General features: G+C 34.0%; 1 protein-coding gene across 4 annotated transcripts; it reads right to left on the bottom strand.

Moving 5' to 3' along the window:
- Nucleotides 1-1,343: 1,343 nt before the first annotated feature.
- LOC111411255 (probable 3-hydroxyisobutyrate dehydrogenase-like 1, mitochondrial) lies at nt 1,344-13,338 on the bottom strand. Of its 4 annotated transcripts, none has more exons than XM_023041814.1 (2): nt 12,276-13,338; nt 1,344-1,362 (listed from the first exon to the last, which is right to left on the bottom strand). In XM_023041814.1, the coding sequence occupies exon 1, from the start codon at nt 13,312-13,314 to the stop codon at nt 12,280-12,282; it is 1,035 nt and encodes a 344-aa protein (XP_022897582.1). In that variant the 5' UTR covers nt 13,315-13,338; the 3' UTR covers nt 1,344-1,362; nt 12,276-12,279. The 4 variants fall into 4 exon arrangements, with proteins under 4 accessions (XP_022897582.1, XP_022897587.1, XP_022897578.1 ...); XM_023041819.1 differs by lacking the exon at nt 1,344-1,362 and adding an exon at nt 6,669-6,962; XM_023041810.1 differs by lacking the exon at nt 1,344-1,362 and adding an exon at nt 6,669-6,949 and having other exon boundaries at nt 12,276-13,337.
- Between the last annotated feature and the right edge of the window lie 7,495 nt (nt 13,339-20,833).

Genomic DNA, 20,833 nt, shown 5'->3' on the forward strand with positions numbered 1-20,833 from the left:
TTCTTAGGGAAAATGACTTGGTCATTTCAGCTCCTAAGAGATATGGCTTTTATTGCCTGAATGTAAAACCTTTGCTTGGATTAACTACTTCTGTTGTATCTGAAAAATTTACTTTGGTTAAATTGTGGCATGAAAGACTTGGTCATATTGGTAAAAAGGGTTTGAATATTTTGCAATCAAAATGTGTTTTTGGAAAACATAATCTTGGTGATTTTGGCTCCTGTGAACACTGTATTTTGGGAAAACAAGCTAAACTTCATTTTCAAAGTGGAATTCATAAATCCAAACAAAAACTTGAGTACTTGCATGCTGATTTGTGGGGTCCTGCTTCTGTCTCTACTTTAACTGATTTTAAATATTTTTTGCTAATAGTTTATGATTTCTCAAGAAAAATTTGGGTTCATCTACTAAAGTCTAAAGATGAGACATTTTCTGTTTTTAAGGATTGAAAAACTCAAGTTGAAAATCAGGTTGATCTTAAAATAAAATATTTAAGAACTGATAATGGTTTGAAATTTTGCAATTATGAATTTGATAATCTTTTTAAGGAATATGGCATCATGAGACACAAAACTATTCCACACAGTACAACAAAATGGAATGGCTGAAAGAATAAATAAAACTGTGTTGAATAAAGTTAGATGCATGCTATTAAGTTATGGACTGCCTAAAATGTTTTGGAGTGAAGCAGTTAAAATTGCATCTTATCTTATTAATAGGGGTCCTACTAGTCCTTTAAACTTTGTTGTTCTTGAATATGTGAAGTCAAGTAGTCCTGTAAATTACTCTTATCTGAAAGTATTTGGTTGTGCTACTTATGCTTATCAAAATGTTGGTAACTTAGAACCAAGATCATTAAAATGTGTCTTCTTGAGTTATGATGAACATGTTAAAGGGTACAGATTATGGGTTAAATCTGAAAAATGTTACATAGTAATAATTAGAAAGGATGTAGTCTTCAATGAATCATTCATGTCATGTCTTGAAGGAAAAGAAAATGCTTTGATTGAAAAAGATGTTCAAATTGAGGTGGAGTCCTCCTGTAGTAACCAGAATATTTCTGTAACTACTGCAAAAGAAAATGAAAATGAACAACATGTTATTTTATCTGAAACTGAAATTGAAACTGAACATGTTGAAGATGCTAATTCTGCAGCTCTCCCATTTGATAAGTATCAACTCACAAGAGATAGGAAGAGGAGGTAAATCAGACCCTCCACCAGATTTGATAGTGACGCTTTTGTATCCTTATTTACCTACCAAGACGTTACTGAAAATGAGCCAAACTCCTTTGAAGAAGCCATGAAATGTAAAGAAATGAAAGATTGGAAGATGGCCATGGAAGATGAAATGTCTTCACTCCTTAAGAATAAAACATGGATATTAGTTGCTAAGCCCAAATGACAAAAATTAATTGGTTGCAAGTGGATTTATAAAATAAAATCTGGAGAAGAGAATAATAAAAATGTTAGATATAAAGTTAGAATTGTAGCAAAAGGTTTCACAAAAAAAAAAAGGTGTGGATTATACTGAAATTTTTTCTCCTGTTGCCAAGTATGTTACCATCAGATGTCTGCTTGCACTTGTTACAAAATTTAAATGGGAGCTTGATCAACTAAATGTTAAGGCTGCTTTCCTATATGGAGAATTAGATGAAATAATATACATGAGACAACCTGTTGGTTTTGAGGAAGGTGATCCTGAAAACATTGTATGTTTGTTAAAGAAATTCTTGTATGGTCTAAAGCAGGCACCTAGGCAATGGTACAAAAGATTTGACACTTTTGTCTTGAAACTTGAATTTAAAAGAAGTCAATATGATACTTGCTTGTACTACAAAGGTAGTGGAGTTAAAAACTCATTATATCTAGTCCTCTAGGTGGATGATATATTGTTGGCTAGTTCTGATAAATCAAAAATTGATGATATTAAATCAAAATTAAGTTCTGAGTTTGATATGAAAGACCTTGGTGCTGCTAAAAGAATATTGGGCATGCAGATCTGGAGAAACAAGGATAAAGATATGTTATTTTTAAATCAATGTGATTATGTGTCTAAAATCTTGAAAAAAATTCAACATGTATGATTGTAAGCCTGTGACACTGCCTCTTACTAGTCATTTTAGGTTGTCCTCTGAATTTTGTCATAAATCTGAAGATGAATATGCCAGAATGTCAAAAATTCCATATGCTAATGTAATTGGTTCTGTGATGTATTTGATGATATGTACCAGACCTGATCTTGCATATAGTATTAGCATTTTAAGTAGATTTATGAGTAATCCTGGTGAAGAACACTGGCATGCTTTAAAATGGTTATTGAAGTATCTAAAGGGATTATCAAATTTAGGCTTAATGCTTAAATCAGATAAAAATGGAATAAGTTTGAAACGGTATACTGATTCTGATTTTACTGGCAATAGATATAATAGAAAATCAACCTCATCTTATTTTTATACAATGTGTGGTACTACTATCAGTTGGAAATCTCAACTTCAGAAAGTTGTGGCTTTGTCCTCAACTGAGGCAGAATATATAGCTGCAACTGATGCTGTTAAAGAAGGGATTTGGTTGAATGGTTTATTGTCTGAAATGAGTTTCGATGATAATCACATATTTCGTTTTCTGATAACCAAAGTGCTATTCACCTAAGCAAAAATCTCACGTTTCATGATAGATTGAAACATATTATGTCTAATACTATTTTATAAGAGATATAATTTCAAAAAGTAAAATTAAGATTGAAAAAGTTTCTACTCAGTTTAATTCACCTGATATGGGCACAAAAGTAATTCATTTAAACAAATTCTTAAACTGCTTGAAACTTTTATCTATTGATTCTCTGTGATTCATGTATAGGTACTTGGAGCAAATGAAAAAGATATAAGATCATGCTCTTGGCTACACTAATAGCTCAAATTCTAGCAGTAAGGTAGAGATTGTTGGAGTCGAATCTTGTTCTCTTCAATTGGTGCTTCTAGAATTTGACTTGTGACAAAATCGTGTTTATGTGAAACACGACTTAATAAGTGATGACAACTTATTGGATGGCCAACACGTGGACTATCTCTGGATGTTGGATGGAGCCGGTTCATCTACCCTTTGTTAAAAATGTGGGGCCTTCTGGAACATAATATTACACCCTTCATCTTGCTCTCGTCTCTACGATTTTCAAAGAGAAAATATTGGCGATCTGAGAGATGATCATTTTCTTTGAGTTTTTAATGCGTAAAATCTTTGATTTTATGTACAGTATAGTGAGATCTTCCTTTGATTTGTAATATTCTGTGTGAATAGTGAAAAAATCTGAGTGATTTCTTTGTTGTAACATTGTGGCGGTGTTCGAAGGGTTTGAGGGCTGAGATCTGAGTGAATCTCTATAAATCCATCACTATACTTGAGAGATAAGTCTCATTTTCATCTCTCTGAACAATTTGTAATTTTTGTTGCCATTTTGGGCTGTTTAGTGCAACCGAGCATAATCCAAATCTTTGGATGCTCAACGGGGAATGTAGGCATTAGAAGTGGTCGCCGAACCTCTGAGCCTTAGGCCAAAATAATTCCTTTGGGTTCTTTTAATTTTCTGCAACTTTATTTTTGTTCGATTAAGGTTTTCTTGTTTCTTGAACTTAATATCATGTGATCCTGCCTTAACAGTTCATACTTCTTCTTTTGCATTTAATCATGTCATACATTTTCCAAAATTGTCATTTAACCTCCTATACGTTAATCAACTTACAAAATCCTTAAATTGTTCTGTAAATTTTTTTTCCAACTTATTGTATCTATCAAAATCTCCAGATAAATTAGTCATTGGACACGGCTTTGAGTCAGGAGGAGTTTACCATCTTACTCGTGATTCAACATTTAAAGCTATTGTTGCTGGGAGGTTGTCTCCTTTCAACTGGCATTGTCGTTTATGTCATCCACCTCTTTCTAGGTTAAAAAAATTGTCTCTTTTTGTGAATCTGTTTCTGAAATAAACTATGATGCATGTCAATTAGGTAAGCATCATAGAACATCTTTTCCTTCTAGAGAAAATCGAAGTATGTGTCCTTCTGATTTAGTCCATTCCAATGTATGGGGTTTTTGTCCCTATTCTACTATGTCAAGTGAGGTATTTTATTACCTTTGTGGATGACCATTCAGCAATGACTTGGCTTTATTTGTTAAAAGATAGGTCATTTGTTCTTGATGTATTTCAAATCTTTCATGGTGAAATAAAGACTCAGCTTTTCTTCTAATATTCATGTGTTAAGATCTAACAATGCTTTAAAATATATGAGAAATCTAATTTCTCAAAGTTCTATTCGTCAAATGGTATATTCATCAAACTTTATGTGCTTATACCTTACAACAGAATAGTGTGGGCAGAACGTAAAAATCGACATCTTCTTGAGGTTGAACACACTGTTATGCTAAAATGCATGTACCTAAATCCTTTTAGGGTGATGCTATACTCGCTGCAAGTTTCTTTATTAATAGGATGTTATCATCCACTCCTAGAAGTGAAATTCCTTTAAAACGTCCTTTTCCTAATTCTTCTTCATTTTCACACACACTTCGTGCTTTTGGTTGTGTGATTTATTTACCTTTTTGCAACTAGTATGGATAAGCTCTCTCCTAGAGCTATTCCTTGTGTTTTCTTAGGGTATTCTTGAACTCAAAAAGGGTATCGGTGTTATGATCATGGAACTAAAAAGAGGTTTGCTTCTGCAGATGTCACCTTTTTTGAGTCTGAATCTTTTTTAAAGGTCTCGACTTCCACAAAAGCTATTTCTTTTCCTACTCCTGTTTATACTTCTACACCACCTTCTAAACCCTTACAGTTTTACACTAGGCAAACATTGTGAAAACCCCTCCAGCTTGGGAGTCGTCTCCAACTCCACTAAATTCCAATTTTGATTCTAATCATTTGCCAACTGCTCATTACAAAGGTAGCATTCTTGCACTCAACAACCAATAACTAATTGTCTCTTTTGATAAACTTGGTCCGTTTTTTGTCGTTTTGCACAGTCTCTATCATCTATATCCATTCCTAGGCATTACCAATAGGCTTTCCATAATCTTGATTAGACAAAGGCTATGGGTGAGGAGATGTCAGCACTTCTTACTAGAAGCATGTGGGACTTAGTATCATTACGTATGGGGGTTCGTCCAGTTGGATGTAGATGTGTTTTCACTATCAAATATCAACTAAATGGTTCTATTGAGAGATATAAGGCACGATTGATTGCTAAAGGATAAATTCAAACACTGAGCATAGACTGTTTTGAGACTTTCTATCATGTTGCTCAAATAGCTCCGTGCGTATACTTATATCTATGGCAGTAAACCTAGATTGACCGTTGCATAAATTAGATGTGAAAAATGCATTTCTTTATGGTGATTTAGCCGATGAGGTTAATTTGGAGCAACTACTGAGATTTATTGCTCAGGGGAAGAGTTATCTGATTTGTAAACTCAAGAACACATGGTTGAAATAGAGTCCTCGAGCTTGGTTTGATAAATTTAGCCTAGTAATTCTTGTCACAGGTTCTAGACGAAGTCGAGCTGGTCATTCTGTCTTTGTGAAGCATAGTACATTGGTATTGTGATATTTATTGGATATGTTGATGATATTTTGTTATCAAGTATGATGTAACTGGCATCGAAGAATCCAAAAAATACTTGCGACAATAATTTGTTGTACAATATATTGGCCAGCTGAGGTTTTTTCTTGGTATTGTAGTTGCTCTTGGTAAACAAGGTGTAGCGTTATCTCGAAGAAAGTATGCCACAGATCTCTTAGAAGAAACAAGCCCATTAGGGGGCAAAACCAGCAAATGTCCCTATGGAACCTAACCTAGACGTGGAAGGAGAATGAAGACTTTGAGGATATTACATAGTATAGAAGGCTTGTTGAGAAGCTTATTTATTTGACAATACAAGACCAGATATCTAGCATGCCATGGGCTAGTTGAATCATGCTATTTGTACAATCTAAATTAACAAACTCGATTTACAAATTATTTGTTGACAAAATCTAAGCTAAACATTTCAAAAACCAGTTTTTAAATCAATGAAAATCAATGACAAAAATCTTGCCAACACTTAGTTTGTACATTAATTCTTATTCTTCACAACTATACAACTTCAAAAACAGGCATATAGTCAGTCACATTCTATGGTCACAACTGCATCATGTCTAAAAAAAAAATTTACAGGAAATAGTTTTATTCGTCAATTTGTCCTTCTGATCCTAGTTCTTTGCACAAAAAAACTTAGGAATCACAGTATAAATATTTCAGCGTGCCTTTATCACGTATGAGAATCAACAAATTAATGGGAGTCACCAACGCATTACCAGTAATTCCACATAGAAAGAAAACCTGGAATTTATAATTCATCATAGAACATTGACATTGCAAAAATGATTTAACATTTAATAGCATGAGTTCAATATATCATAATGTACGTCAAATTCTCGTGCAATCATCGAATTCAAATACAATGACCAAAATCAAATTCAACCAAATAACGCTTATCTAACACCAATGGTGTTAGGCATCAGTTTAAATGGCTACACTTTATTGGTCTGATTAAATGAGTTATGTAACTTTGCATTTATATGAATTTATCGTATAATGTCATGTAATTGCCACCTACATTAGCGTTTAACATCAGTGGTGATAAATAATATTACTCAATTCAACCAACATAATATCACGTAAATACAATTAAAATATTTCTACATGATAATCATATTTCTAACATTCATCCACACTTGGGTTGCTGAGGATTTAAATTGCAATGATTAGGATTTAGCGGCGAATAATCTTCACCGACATTAAGATATTTATCCAGCTAACAAAACCAATATAAACCTAATATTTCGATTGTCTTCATAGCTTAATATCCTCATTTCAACACATCATCACGCTCCTTATGGCCAAGGGAGAACGAATGATCTGATGCTCAAATCTTCAAATATAAACAACTTACCAAGAATATGTATGTAATATGACAGTCGTATAACATCATCATGAATGTATAAATGCAATTAAATATATTGAAAATGCTTGATTAGTAAGATCAATCGAGTAGATAAAACTGAATAATGAGATGATGTCGAAAGTGAAAGGTAAAGGTAAAGTAGACACTGCAAACTTGACATGAAGATTGAAGTTCAACACAAGATATCTATCGGTTGAGAAGATATTGAAGGTATGTATTTAAACTTACAATTTTCAAGATTAGTGAACAATTCATAGAATGCATAAAGCAATGCAAGTTGCAGCATCAATAACAATCACTCAATTCCACAAATTTGACCATAAGGGTTTCTAGCATTAGGCATAGCTCACAATGATAATATGATGAGCATATAAAATAAGTGAATTAATGAATCACTTTAGATGCCTCAACAGTCCATACACTATCCAAAAGGCCGCCCAATCCTTGTCATTTCATGCAAAGCTTACTCGTCATGTTCATGAAGAGAACACTTACAAAGTTCGTAAGCGCACATATCTCTGAAACTAGATAGAGGTTGAGGTGTGAGATCGATATATAAATAGTACCTCCGTTGGTTTCTCAGTGAAATGACATCTATTTTCACTTAATCTCTGCTATTCTGGCCATTCCCTGATCGTGCTTCAAGAATAAAAGGTGAAAATGATAAATGTTAGAGCCTTATAATTGACTTCCACACATAGGTCATAGGATCATACTATTGATTGTGCTGCTAAAGTCCAAAGTGAAATTTGTTGATCCACAAATAGGGAGCGCTCTACTACTAGATATAGTTTGAATGACCAAACCACTATAAATTTAGTTTTCAAATCTTTATTCTCCATCCTTTCCAATTTCCTATTTTCACAGGATGATTTTTGGGAAACAAAAACATTTGGTGCTTTGCATTTATATTTGTTTTTATGCTCACTTGCATTCGACGTTTAAACTCCAACGGGGATTTCGAAAGTTTGGAAATTATTAGAAGCTTAAGAATTTGATTAATTATCCATAGGCTGCTTCTATATGACTAATAGGCGCCTTATAGATGAAAGGTGGCCGAAAAGCCAATTCCCATCAAACAGAATATTTTTTTTAAGAGCAGAAAAGTAGTCATGTATTGAAGCATTATACCACCAATGGAATTTTTTCTTACTCCAAACACTGCAAAATTTGTTGGTCCCAAACAACTTATTAAGGATTTTAAGAACTATATAGAAAGGCAAAATGATATTGCAGATTTAAAAAAATTACCACCACAAATATAATACGAGTTGAAAAATGTTAAGAACGAAGTGCAGTTGTATCTTTCGATGGTTTGACAAAAACAGTTTGGCAATAATCATATATTAGGATAAAAAGATAGAGAGGAGTGATTCATGCTGAGTTCATAGTGATTGAGACATTAAGTCTTTCTAGACGTAGATCCACTACTAGCAGTTCCCCAGTAGACTTCGAAAAATAACACTATTGATAACAACTTTAGAGTGTACAGAGGAACCAATTTCCAAAATCTACAAAAGAAATTAAAAAATAGAGAAAAAGAAAAAAAGGAATAACTAATTTGAAGATAAAAGATCAAGCATCTTTTGGTACCCTCTGAGAATGAAAGAACCTAGTAAGTTTTTTTACTTCATATTTAAATCTCTACGAAACGAATAGCCTCTATTTATAAAAGGATTAGTAAAGTAGTCACCAGGATGGTTCTGGTTTACATAAGCTAGGAAGGATGAATCCGAAATTAAGTTTTAGACAAAAAATAAAAATAAAAATTGTTCCATAACTATTTCTGGCTCATAAGAACTCTGCTGAAAGCTTTTAATACAAACTTTTGAACTTTATATTTTCACTGAAAGAAAAACACTTCAAAGCCTTGTAGTGCAGCCATTTACAAGTTGCAGGTCATTATTAGTTTTGACGAGTTTTATCCGATTATAAGCCTTTTGAAGGTGTTCCATACATCTGATTTTGCTTTGGACGTCTTCTAAGCACTTTTAGATGACTATAATAAAATTGATTTCAGATAGCAGGGTTATAATTTCCAGCTTGCACTTCATTTTGGATCTCTGGATTGACTTAGAATCGATTTCGGCCATATGTATAATTTATTGGAACATTTATTCTCATGTTCTGAATGTGTACCTCAATAATTTCATCTTCTACATTCGAGTTTGGAACTACTTTTGGAATTCATTTTAGACTTCTATGCCCTGTTTCGAACATCTAAAAATGGTTGTCGATGTCCTCTTCAATTCCTCTTCGCTAGCGAATAAACCTAAATAATTAAAACAATTTCTTCGGACAAAGCATCTATAGTAACTCCACATTTTCATTATCATAATATTATTAAGGTGAAATTGTATGCACTTGGGTTTCTGTTCTACTCCACCTAAAGCCTTTGCATTCCAAAGTTGTAACTTACAGTCTAACCCTTTTTGACATTCATCAATTAAAATTATGTCATCAGTGAATCATCCACCAAAGAACTGCCATAGCGTACATGCTCAAAACCCAACCCAAAAATTCTTATGTGACATCTTAAATCCATAAAAATATAAATATTTTGACCCTGCAATGCTTGTTGATATTGCATCTGTTTCCACTTCCAAATCCAAGTCAACATTATGGGAGCATATCATTTTTGAGGCTTTGGTGATTGGTCGGTCAATTTATAGAGTTCCCCCTATCACATGTTTACGTATCATATACTTCCCCAAAGTCATGGTGAGGAATGGGAGAGGTAATTGATGAGGTTTGCCCAAGTAAAGGCTTCACACTAGGTTTAAAAATACAAAGTCAAAGTTTAGCCAATTTTGATCACTGCACAACCATGTCAAGGAAGTCCCATGACTGGAACTTTGTCATCTCGACATAATGTTTAATGAATGTTATTTTATAGAAGGTCAGCCCAGGAGTGCTTGTTACTAATGCTGCAAATAAAGGAAGTGAAGAACTCTTATGAAATGGAAATGAGTGGTATACATTATGGCTTTTCAGAGATAAGGAAGTCTCTAGAATGTTTGTCTCTACCTATTCATTTTATGCTCCAAACATAAACCAGTAGGGCATATCTACCCTGATACATAATGTCGGAAGCGGAGTTTGGAGATTACATAATACGTGTAAACCTGCTCCTTAAATTTAGCAAATACCACAAAGAAAACTTGTAAAGCTACAAAATGGTTTTGTACCGCGCGATCGTTCTGATTTCAAGAATTGAAAATGTATTCCCATGCCACAAAGCACATAGTACTTTGTTATCACTTTTAGCTCCATGAGGAACCAAGAATTAGACTAGATCGTGTTAACATGCACAAGCAATTTGTGAATGCTCTATGGAAAATTTTATCAGAAAAAATGGAGCAAAGAAAAGCAATTCAGGATTACAAATTAAGAGAGGGTTAACATGTACGTGTAAAAGCTCAAATATGACCTTACAGAACTCAGATGCCATGTAATCACTTATACTTGATAAATGCTAAAGAGACTAACAAGATGAACTCAGAATGAAGTGGCTAGTACTGATAGGAAGAACTTCACCACTAACAGTACCCATCTATGATGCACCGACATAAAAATGTGTGTCCGACACGATACATGTTGAATATGTCGACTCGTGATTTTTCAAAAAAGTACCGACACGACGCGTCGTCGACATCTTTAAAATTCTTCATCTATATAGTTTAAATTTAGTTTTATGCTTATTTTTGATTTTTTTTTGTTGAAATATTTTAAATATGAATACTTATTTGTTATTTACTAATAACTTTAAATTAAAAATATATAATAGCTATAGTAAGAAAGGAAAATGATTATTGTAGAGTGATCGAAGAGTGTCGGTATCGACACGTGTCGGACACAGGTACGCTACCCTAGTTAGAGTATCCGTGCTACGTAGGTACCCATCAATTTCTATTTCCAAATTAGCAATCCACTACGTCCATGTTTGGCCCTCATTAAATTAAAATTCATTTTCCTCCCTCTTCTTATCAACTACATATTTTTCAATAAAATAATATTACACATAAATCTAAAAACTTTTCCTCCTTTCCTTTCATTATAATTTAAAACAATGGAGCCCAAACAAGGGCTATATAGATACAAGTTTGTCTCCATTTAAGTATCATGACATGTAACAATACCTAAAATACCTAGATTAATATTCAACAAATTTTTAATACATCTGGATTTCATTTCTTCATTATAATCTGTGACACAAGTTCAAGTTGGTCTGGTTAAAAAGGCTCTCATCCAAGATCAATATTCTTACACCCATCCATGTTTCATATTTAAAGTCAAAGTTATAAAAACGATCTTTTTTTATCATTTAGATGAATTTCAAGAGGCAATTACCCTGCAATATCATTGCAACATATTGGATCATATTGGATCATTCTGTAGCATTTGAACAAATTTGAACCTAGTTTACACTTTACAGTTAACTAATTTAAATTTCATCATCAAGAAAATATGAACACATGGCACACTTAAAAGATGGTGCCACAAATAGTAGAATCTACGTGTGGTGGCTCTCTATTCATTGTGGGTTGGCTATTTCTTACCACGTATTTAGAAGCCCTTGGTCAAACAAGATCCTCTAAGTAACTTCAATTGTATTTTTGACACATATTGACACTATGATAAACTTTGTTTTAAGCTACCAACAATGATCATAAGGCATTATAGTTCAAGGATTCTAACCAACAAAAGTGTTATTCCATTTTAGGCTTGTACAAATCTTCACGAGGAGCAACTTCCCCACAATATGTAACTTGACTACTAACATTAGGTCAAATAATCTACAACAATTCCAATTAGCATGGCTTACACAATTCAACTAAAATTTTCACATATTCCTCAAATATTTTATCAGGTGCAAGTTTTTATTGTAAACACTAGCCACGTATCTTTCAATACTTGCATCATATAACAATCATGTCATATAATTATGCCTACATACTTAATATTTGCACAGGCCAAGTTACTATTTTGAAGATTTTATACTACCAAATAAGAGCAAAACAAAAATTCACAGCAACTGTGAAAACTCATTAGACATTCATCAAATCTTAAGAATGGTGTAAGCAAGACGCGACGACAGTTTAAGAACGTGAAAGAGTAAACAAACTGATGCATACAGCTCTAGACACCATCTAACCAATAATCCCAGGCATGACAAAGTTGATATTTGGAAAGTATATTTCTGACATTTATTTAGGATCCACAGTAGATTGACTAGATTCATCCTTAAACAAAATATTCACATGAAGGTCAAAACATTACCAGTTTAAGCTTCTTTCTCACCCTTAGAATCAGATTTAGTCGGTTCAAGTGAAATGTTGTTGAGCCTCTCGAGTGCCAAAACAAGAGCTTGAGTACCCAAATCCCCCTCCCCGTGAGCTTTGAGTGATAAATAGAGCTGCTGAGCCAATGCCAAACCAGGCAAGGCCAACCCCATATTCTGACACTCCCTCAAACAAATCCCTAAATCCTTGACAAAATGATTTACATAAAACCCAGCCTCAAAATCCCTGTTCAATATCCTGTTACCATACAAGTCCAAGGATTTGGAACCAGCAGCACCGGTCGAAATTGCGTTCAAGTAGTTGCTTAAATCCAGTCCGGCCTTGTGTGCGTATATTAAACCCTCACATAGACCTACCATAGTTGAGGCAATGGTTACCTGATTTCCTAATTTACAGAACTGCCCTTTCCCGGGGCCACCCATGTAGTACACTCTCCCGAGGCGGTCAAACAACGGAGTGAGACGATTTACGACACTTTGTTCGCCACCAGCGAATATGGAGAGGAAGGCCGATCGGGCGCCTCGGTCTCCACCGGAGACAGGAGCGTCAATGGAAAAGCATCCGGCAGAAGCGGCGGCAGCATGAATCTCCTCGGCGAGGGAAGGGTCAGAGGTAGTCATGTCAACGAGGACGCCACCAGGGCGGAGACCGGAGAGTGCGCCGGTGGTTGGGTCAAGCATGACGTGGCGGACATCCGAGGGATAGCCGACGATGGAGAAAACGACATCGGATTGAGCAGCGACAGACCTCGGTGAGTCAAACCAGTGGGCCCCCATTGAAAGAAGTGATTGGGCCTTGGACTGGGTGCGAGTGAAAACGTTGACTGCATAGCCAGCCTTGAGCAAATGGGAGCACATGGAGCTGCCCATCACTCCAGTGCCGATCCAACCCAGTTTAGTTGTGGACGGGCTGATGAGGTCGCCGGTGGCTGTGTTGGCGGCCATGGACATGTAGAAGGGAGTGGGAGTAAAGTTGGTGGTTATGTGGATTGAGCGGCAGAGTGATAATAGTCGCATATTTTGTTGCTTAGGTATTATTGCAAATTTGTTGCATAAAACTAACCATGGTTAGAGGTGTAGGACATGTCCAATAGTATCATAGAGGGATTATGTTACATATCGCCAACAAGCGAGGTGACACATGGCCAAATTTTTTAATTTTTATACTCATTTTCAATGACACATTTACGTAAAAAAAATATTTTATACGTTAACTCCTCAAATTTTTTTCGATTTTTAAACACATATTTTTCAAAAAATCACTATTCAAATAATCATTTTTATAGAATAATGTCCATCGAACAGGGCTCAATTAACCTCAAACACTTAAGATTTCTTAAATGAAGAATAGAAAATGCATATGAAAGACATGAATTGGAATAAATGAACATAAGGGTTTGCCAGAAATCTTCTAGGTTTTTTCCGACTTACACTACCTCAATAAAAGAATACTTAAAAGAACTTTAGCTAAGGATCACAACATGCACTCCAGTGCCTTGTATCTCAAAGCCCTTGAATTTTGAGAAATGCTATCCAATCCAGGGCCGAGGTGGCGCATGCCTCGGCCCTTGATCTTTAATACATGGGGCCTGCACCATTTAACATCAGGGGCTGAGGTGTCAAGCTCGAGATTTAATCCCGGGCTCTGCAGCTTTTCTGTTGAATTTTATGCATCAATTTCGTGTGGTTGACACCTCCAACCACTAGGAATAGATTTCAAATGTTTTCCAACATGAAAATTGTTCCAACATGCCAATAGTTGCCGGCATGCTTAAAATCAATTGTACATGTCAAATCCCATTGCCATGGGGCTGGATAAGTAACCATCACAATGAAGTAAGTCAGCTAGCTCCAAGACTGGTCAATTCGTTGAATTTCGAATTTGAACGCAACGATTTCTCTAGGCTGCATTATGTCAAAGTCATCTTCGTTAATTGCCTTGCACGCTACGCTCCATTCATGCCATATCTTCATCGTCCATCTCCAACCAATTCATTCCCACACGATTTGCTCATTTTACTGCTTTTGCACCACATTCCATGAAATGCAACCCTCCCAAAACACATTTAAGTCATGGCATCGGGATGGGAGCAAAGCACTACCCATGTACTCATATATTTCAACAACTTACGGCCGTCAAGGGGCTAATAGAAGGCCATGTGACAGTCAGCTAAAAATTAGCGAGAAGCCATTCAAGGTCGGCACTTCACATCACTTGCATACATGGTCTATTTAAGGCAATCAAGGTAAGAGGCTGAAGTAAATTATGCACCTTAGTCGAAGCGACATGACAGAGCCAAACCTCCATTTCTAAAGCATGGTGCTATGAAGTAGTTGCTATAGAATTCCAAAAGAGATAAGCCTTTATCTCACAAGGCATGTTCCACAATGTCGCTTTGGCCTTATGATCTTCCGTATGAGGATCTTCTGTGCATTCGATTGATTTGACAACTTTGCAGCAAAGTACTCTTAATCAATTTTTCAAATGGTAGGCCTAAGATATGTGGTAACAATTTTTCAGTGCATTTAAGGTCGCCTCTGACCTAGGACAACTAGATGTGACAACTATACGGTTTGATTCATTAGATGTTAGGATGAGACACGTGTCACATATCCAATAATAGCAATATTTGTCACTCCATTATAAAAGCTTACACTTAGGCACTATTTGATAGCAACAATTTTTCGTAGAACTAGGAAATATAATTTCATTTTCCATCTTTTTGGCTGTTTGATAGGGAAAATTTTCTTGGCAATTGGTTTTCCACTTCCTTCCACCGACGTGACCTTTTTCCTTGTTTTTGAGGAATTGGTTTTCCCACCATTTTGGTGGTTTTTGGTTTTCCACCTTTTTTCCCCCTTTTTGTTTTTGTTTTTATTTTTTTATTTTTGACAATGAAAACAAATTCTAGAAACAATTGTAAAAGAGGATACCCCTTAAATTAACAATTTTCATGTAAAATAAAGTTAAACGAACACCAAAATGCAGATATTTTTAACAATGGAAACAAATTCTATGACCAATTGTAGAAGTGAATATCCCTTAAATTGACAATTTTCATAAAAAATAAAGTCAAACGAACATTAAAAAATAATTTTATTTCAACATTTTTCACATGAAAAATTATATAAATCAAACACAATAATTGATAATTCTAAGTAAAATAATTTCTAGAAAATTTAATTTCTTGGAATTCGTTTTCTTTCTACCCAAATTTCATCTTTACAGTCAAATGAACCCTTAGGCTATATTTGATTTCATCCCAATTCCATGAAAAACGGAAATCAAATTCCATCTTTCCAATTTTTTGTTATTTGATTGGCAAAATTTTCCCTAGAATTCGAATTCCACATTTTATGCCACCTAAACTAATTTCCATGTTTTCCTTGAATTCCAATTCTCACAAAAATTGTGAGAATTTTTGGTGAGAATTGGAATTCTCGGCTACTGCAGCACTTTTTTTCGATTTTTTTTTTGTTGGTAATGTAAACAAATTTTAAAAATTATTGTAAAAAAATATTTCCCTTTAAATGGCAATTTTTCATGTAAAGCAAAGTCAAACGAACACCAAAAGATAGATGGTTTTCTTGAATTTTTTTTTATTTTTGTGTGTGTGTTGGCAATAGAAACAAATTTTATCCCCAACACCAGTAAAATATATCCCTTTAATTGACAATTTTCATATAAAACAAAGCCAAACAGAGATCAAAAAACATTTTTATTTCAACATTTTCCATATGAAAAATTATCCCAATCAGACAAAATAATTTACAATTCTCAGGAATATAATTTCTAAACAATTCAATTCCCTGAAACTCGTTTTCAATTCAATTCAATTACATCTTTGCAATCAAACGGACCCTTAATGTAATCCAAAGGTAATACAATTTTACAACTCCAACAGTAAGATTGCTTAGTATTTTTCTCTTCGACCTAAATCCATGTATTCTTGCTCTTGTTCATTATTCATTACAAACCCAAATAATAATTTTCGATTGTTAATTAACTTGAGCACTGTAGGGCTCACAGTGACCTCCCCATAGTCAGAGAAGACTAGTGCACCAATGTTTGTTCAAGTGTATAGGAACTTAACGTGTAAACAAAAGTAGGATCAGGATATGTTGATCACGTGTTCCCACAATTTTCAAGATCAACAAAATATTTAGATTTAGAGTATCAAATTTCTTAAACGCTCCAGTGATGCTCTATATTTTAATTCTTTATTATTAGAACCGTATGTAAAGTACAGCTGGTTAGTTAGATAGAGCAGCTGTGATCTCTTGGTTACTTTGGCGCTAATGCTGGGTGCTATATATATGTATGTGTACCATCGATTTCTGGAGAACAATTGATCAATAAACATTTCATTTTTCCATCCTTCAATCCAATATGGTATCAGAACAAAATTAACTGCTGCGTTCAGATTTTTTTTTTATTCAATCAAGTCCAAAATCATTGAAATCAACTCCTTTGTTCCTTGATCCAGATTCTGAATTTCAAATGGAATCAACACGGTCAATAAATGTTCCTGATGCAGAGGCGTCTTCAAGCAGATCTGCAATTGATGATCCTTCCAACCTTTACTTCTTTCACCATTCGGATAGTCCAGGACTGATTTTCGTCTCTCAGCAACTCACAGAAGATAATTATACTTCCTGGAGTCGAGCAATGTTGATTGAATTATCTGTGAAGAATAAACTTGGATTTGTTGATGGAACCATCACTAAACCAGAAGATGTGGATTCTGAATTGATCAACTGCTGTATTCGAAATAATAATATTGTAATCTCTTGGATCCTTAGTTCAGTTTCAAAAGAGATATCTACTAGCATAATATATCCCACCTCAGCCTATGAGATTTGGAATGACCTTAAAGGATAGATTTCAACCAAAGAATGCACTATTGGGAAAATTGGTGATTTGTGTGTAGATAATTTTATCAATTAGCATATTCAATTACATGAAATAAACATAAATTCAACAATAATATAAAACAAGAAGAAGGTTAGAAAATCAAGCCTTGGGAGTCACGTCGACGACGCAATCCTAAAGTCGCGTTGCCTCCTCTTTGTGCGGGTCCTTTCGACACTACACGGCTCCAAGATAAAATCCATGTGGCTCTCCTTCTATAAGCACGACCATAGGGAGAAAATTGAACGAGCCTTTATCAGTTGCCAAAATTTTTATAGAAGAAGAATAGAACATAATATAATACGACTAGAGAGTAGTATGAAAAGGGAGATGTGTGAAAAGACTAGAGAGTATATTGTATTTGATTTTGTTGTGTAAAACAATGAGAAATCCACCTCCTTTTATAGATAAAATCAATCCCCACAATTAAGTCATTAAAATAGAGGTTATAACATGAGTTATGATGTTTTAATTGTGTGAAAAATGATTATTAAATAAATAGAAACTGAAATTTAAATGAGTTAATTGTTAAAAGGTTAAAACTTAATTTTAAGTTACAACAATCCCCCACAAGTTTTAAGCTTTCAAAATAAATAAAAAATATATAATAGTAGCAACATAATACTGTGCAATAGGTGTAGGTGTCTTTTGGATTTGAACCTCACTTAGTGATAACAATTTCCATTTGAGGGAACCATAATGGACTAAACCTTAAATTAGGTCCCTTTGATCAAATTTCAATTGTTCCACACACAGTATCGATTTAGACTCTAGTTCATAGTGGGAAGCGCTTTTAATAGCCATGTGCTCGAATCTTAATTCTAGTAAGAGTCTCTAAGGAATAGCTCAATCTCATAACCACGGCCTCATGGCAACTCTTACATAGGTGAGTCCTCCAAGTGTGTGTGTGACCCACACCTTGCGAGAATTCTTGCCTCGGTACTCATTCAAGGCTAAACACTTCCTAACATCACATTATTATTAGCACTATCACCATAGGGATGAGCACAATATAAGTAGTGCTATTACAAGTCACACAGTACGAGTTGTTTCTATCACATTGAACCTTCTTCATGGGATCTCCAATCACAAAGGTTGTGTTACTCCCGGAGGTGACTTCCTTATTGGCTTAAACCCATCACCCTCGATGATTTATGTATGTCCATCTTGGACTACATATATTCATGTCCTTCTTGGACAATAAGTTCGTACCATTAATTTGTAAAGCTTTTCTTCTTAACCTGCTCATTTGCATATGTTATCTAAGAATTTTTTCAAAATGTCAATATCAAATATATAATTGTAATAAGATAAATAAATGAAATTTAGAAATTAACTTCTCATAGCATGTTCGAATGTATGCGTCTGTTCAACTCTTGTATTTCAACTGCATGTCTCCAATTTCATTTCTAACACTTTTCAAAAGTCAGTTTATAACCAGAAAAATTAAGATATAAGATGTATCTATCTTAAAAACCTCCACATTCCAAAGACATCCACCGTGTAGAGTTTCTTTGAATTTTTCCATGTCTGCAAATACTTCTAAATACTTTCACAAAATATTAGTGTCACGATAAATAGAAATAATTTAGATATATTTAAATAAAAATGTGACATTTCGATATTCATCCAACTTCTCTTCGAACATTAATCAAAGAAAAGAAACTCTATTAAATAATTTAATGCCCCAACATTTTAAGGATATTTGATTAACTGTGAGAATGTTACTTTGTAGAATTTACCTTGAGGCAAGTCAATTTTAAGCTTTGAAAATTTAAAACTTAAGTTACAACATTTATATAATATAAAACTTCTCTTTGAAACATTATTCTCATAACCTTTGTTATTAATTTTAAACGGATAACAATTATGTTGTAACATAATTTATTCAACAAATTTCCATTTCAACCTACATGTACGTAGGTTATTTTAGAATCTCACTAGCAAAACATGACCAATTATTTACCATAACGTCATTAAATTTCTAACACACACTAATTTCATTGCAATCCTCATTAGACGTAGAAGTACCAATATACATATATATTTTTATTAATTCTCTATGAAAGCAATAGCCTCTAAAACAACCCCCACAATAATGAAAATTAATCCATACAAAAACTACGTTCTAATGTTTAGATTTTGTATTAAATATGTACTTTGAAACTTGAAACTGAAGTTTTAAAAAATAGGATATTAAATTTGGGAAACTTTTTAGAAGTTACAAATTTTAATAGAATAGAATTATTACAAGACCCATTACCTGCTTACTCATTGTTGGTGATTCTGCCCTATGATGTAAGACATTCCCGATAAAATAAAAATATGAGTTACTTGTGCATTCCACAATGCAAATAAACAACTTATGTTCACAAGTTGCAAGATATAATTCATAATCCATAAGTTGAACATTTCCATGACTTGTAAAATGTTTTAGGTATCATTTTAATCTCCTATATCTCTGGGGTTGGAGATGATCACATGTTTTAGTATGATCCCTATGACCAGAATAATGACCAAAAACAGTATCAAATGATAGGAAAAATGCTTTCAAAATAAGAGTAACTAGAATTTCAAGTATTTGTTGTACGGGGTGAAGATCCATTAAGAGAAGAACATGTAGGACCTTGTGGTCCATGTTTTCACAAGAATAATTGAATAAACATATTATTCTCTTGAGAGTAGCCATCACACATTCACACTAGTTTAACCCCTCGAGCATACTTCTTCTTCTTTTTCTTTTTTTTTCTTTTTTTCTCTCGAGCATATCATTATTTATTTCAAAGATGTCGTATAGTTAGCACTTATAGATGTTTAGAAATCGACATTTTCTTGAGTTAAGTAGGCTGTAGAATAGGCCGACTCTCCCCTTCTCTATACCCTTGCTCATTAAACTTGAGCCTACTGGCCTTACCAAGCGAGTTGATCCCTAAGTCAACTAGCTAGTCCTTGGTTCCTAATACTTCTATTCTTAACCATATATTTGAATATCTAACATATTTGCATGCACAAATCATGAGGTAGAAAAATTATTCTTATTTCAACACCATCTATGAGATTGAAAAAGTCTTCAAGAAACGGATTCACTAACTTTTCCTGATAATTATGAAGGGTAAAGATATTTTTTTTTTTTCCGTGAAAGTTTTACTTAATTTATTCCCAAAAATTGTATGCCGTGTTTTTTTGAGTGGATAGTAATGATGGCAAACAAATCTAAATTATTTTTACCAACTGGTCTAATTTATAGCATACAATCTTCTATATAACTCGCCATTTAGCTCGTCTTCTGCAATGTGATATTAATTAATTAATTAATTAATTTTTTATTTTTTTAAATTACATGGCAAGCATAAATAGGTGTTGCTAACCCCGAATTTTAGAGAATTGTAGTCAAGACAATGCTGGATTTGACCTTAAGTTAATTATATAGATATCATAGTATACTTAATTAAGAAAATTTGCACTTTAAAAAGCCTCCTACAACCAAAACTTCCTATTTGACAGAATAAGGAAAATAGATTTTCTTAAGGTGAAAGTGAGTTTAATTAGTAGTATTAAAACAGGAAAGATCAAGTAACAAGTGAATCATACACGATGACTTTGAAGATTACAACAAGAACTGTC

Source organism: Olea europaea, chromosome 2 (assembly GCF_002742605.1).
Source record: "Olea europaea var. sylvestris chromosome 2, O_europaea_v1, whole genome shotgun sequence".
NCBI classification, from domain to species: Eukaryota; Viridiplantae; Streptophyta; class Magnoliopsida; order Lamiales; family Oleaceae; genus Olea; species Olea europaea.

What these genes read in the sequence shown, in the direction of transcription:
- LOC111411255 (XM_023041814.1), bottom strand. Translation starts at nt 13,314, where the DNA reads ATGCGACTATTATCACTCTGCCGCTCAATCCACATAACCACCAACTTT.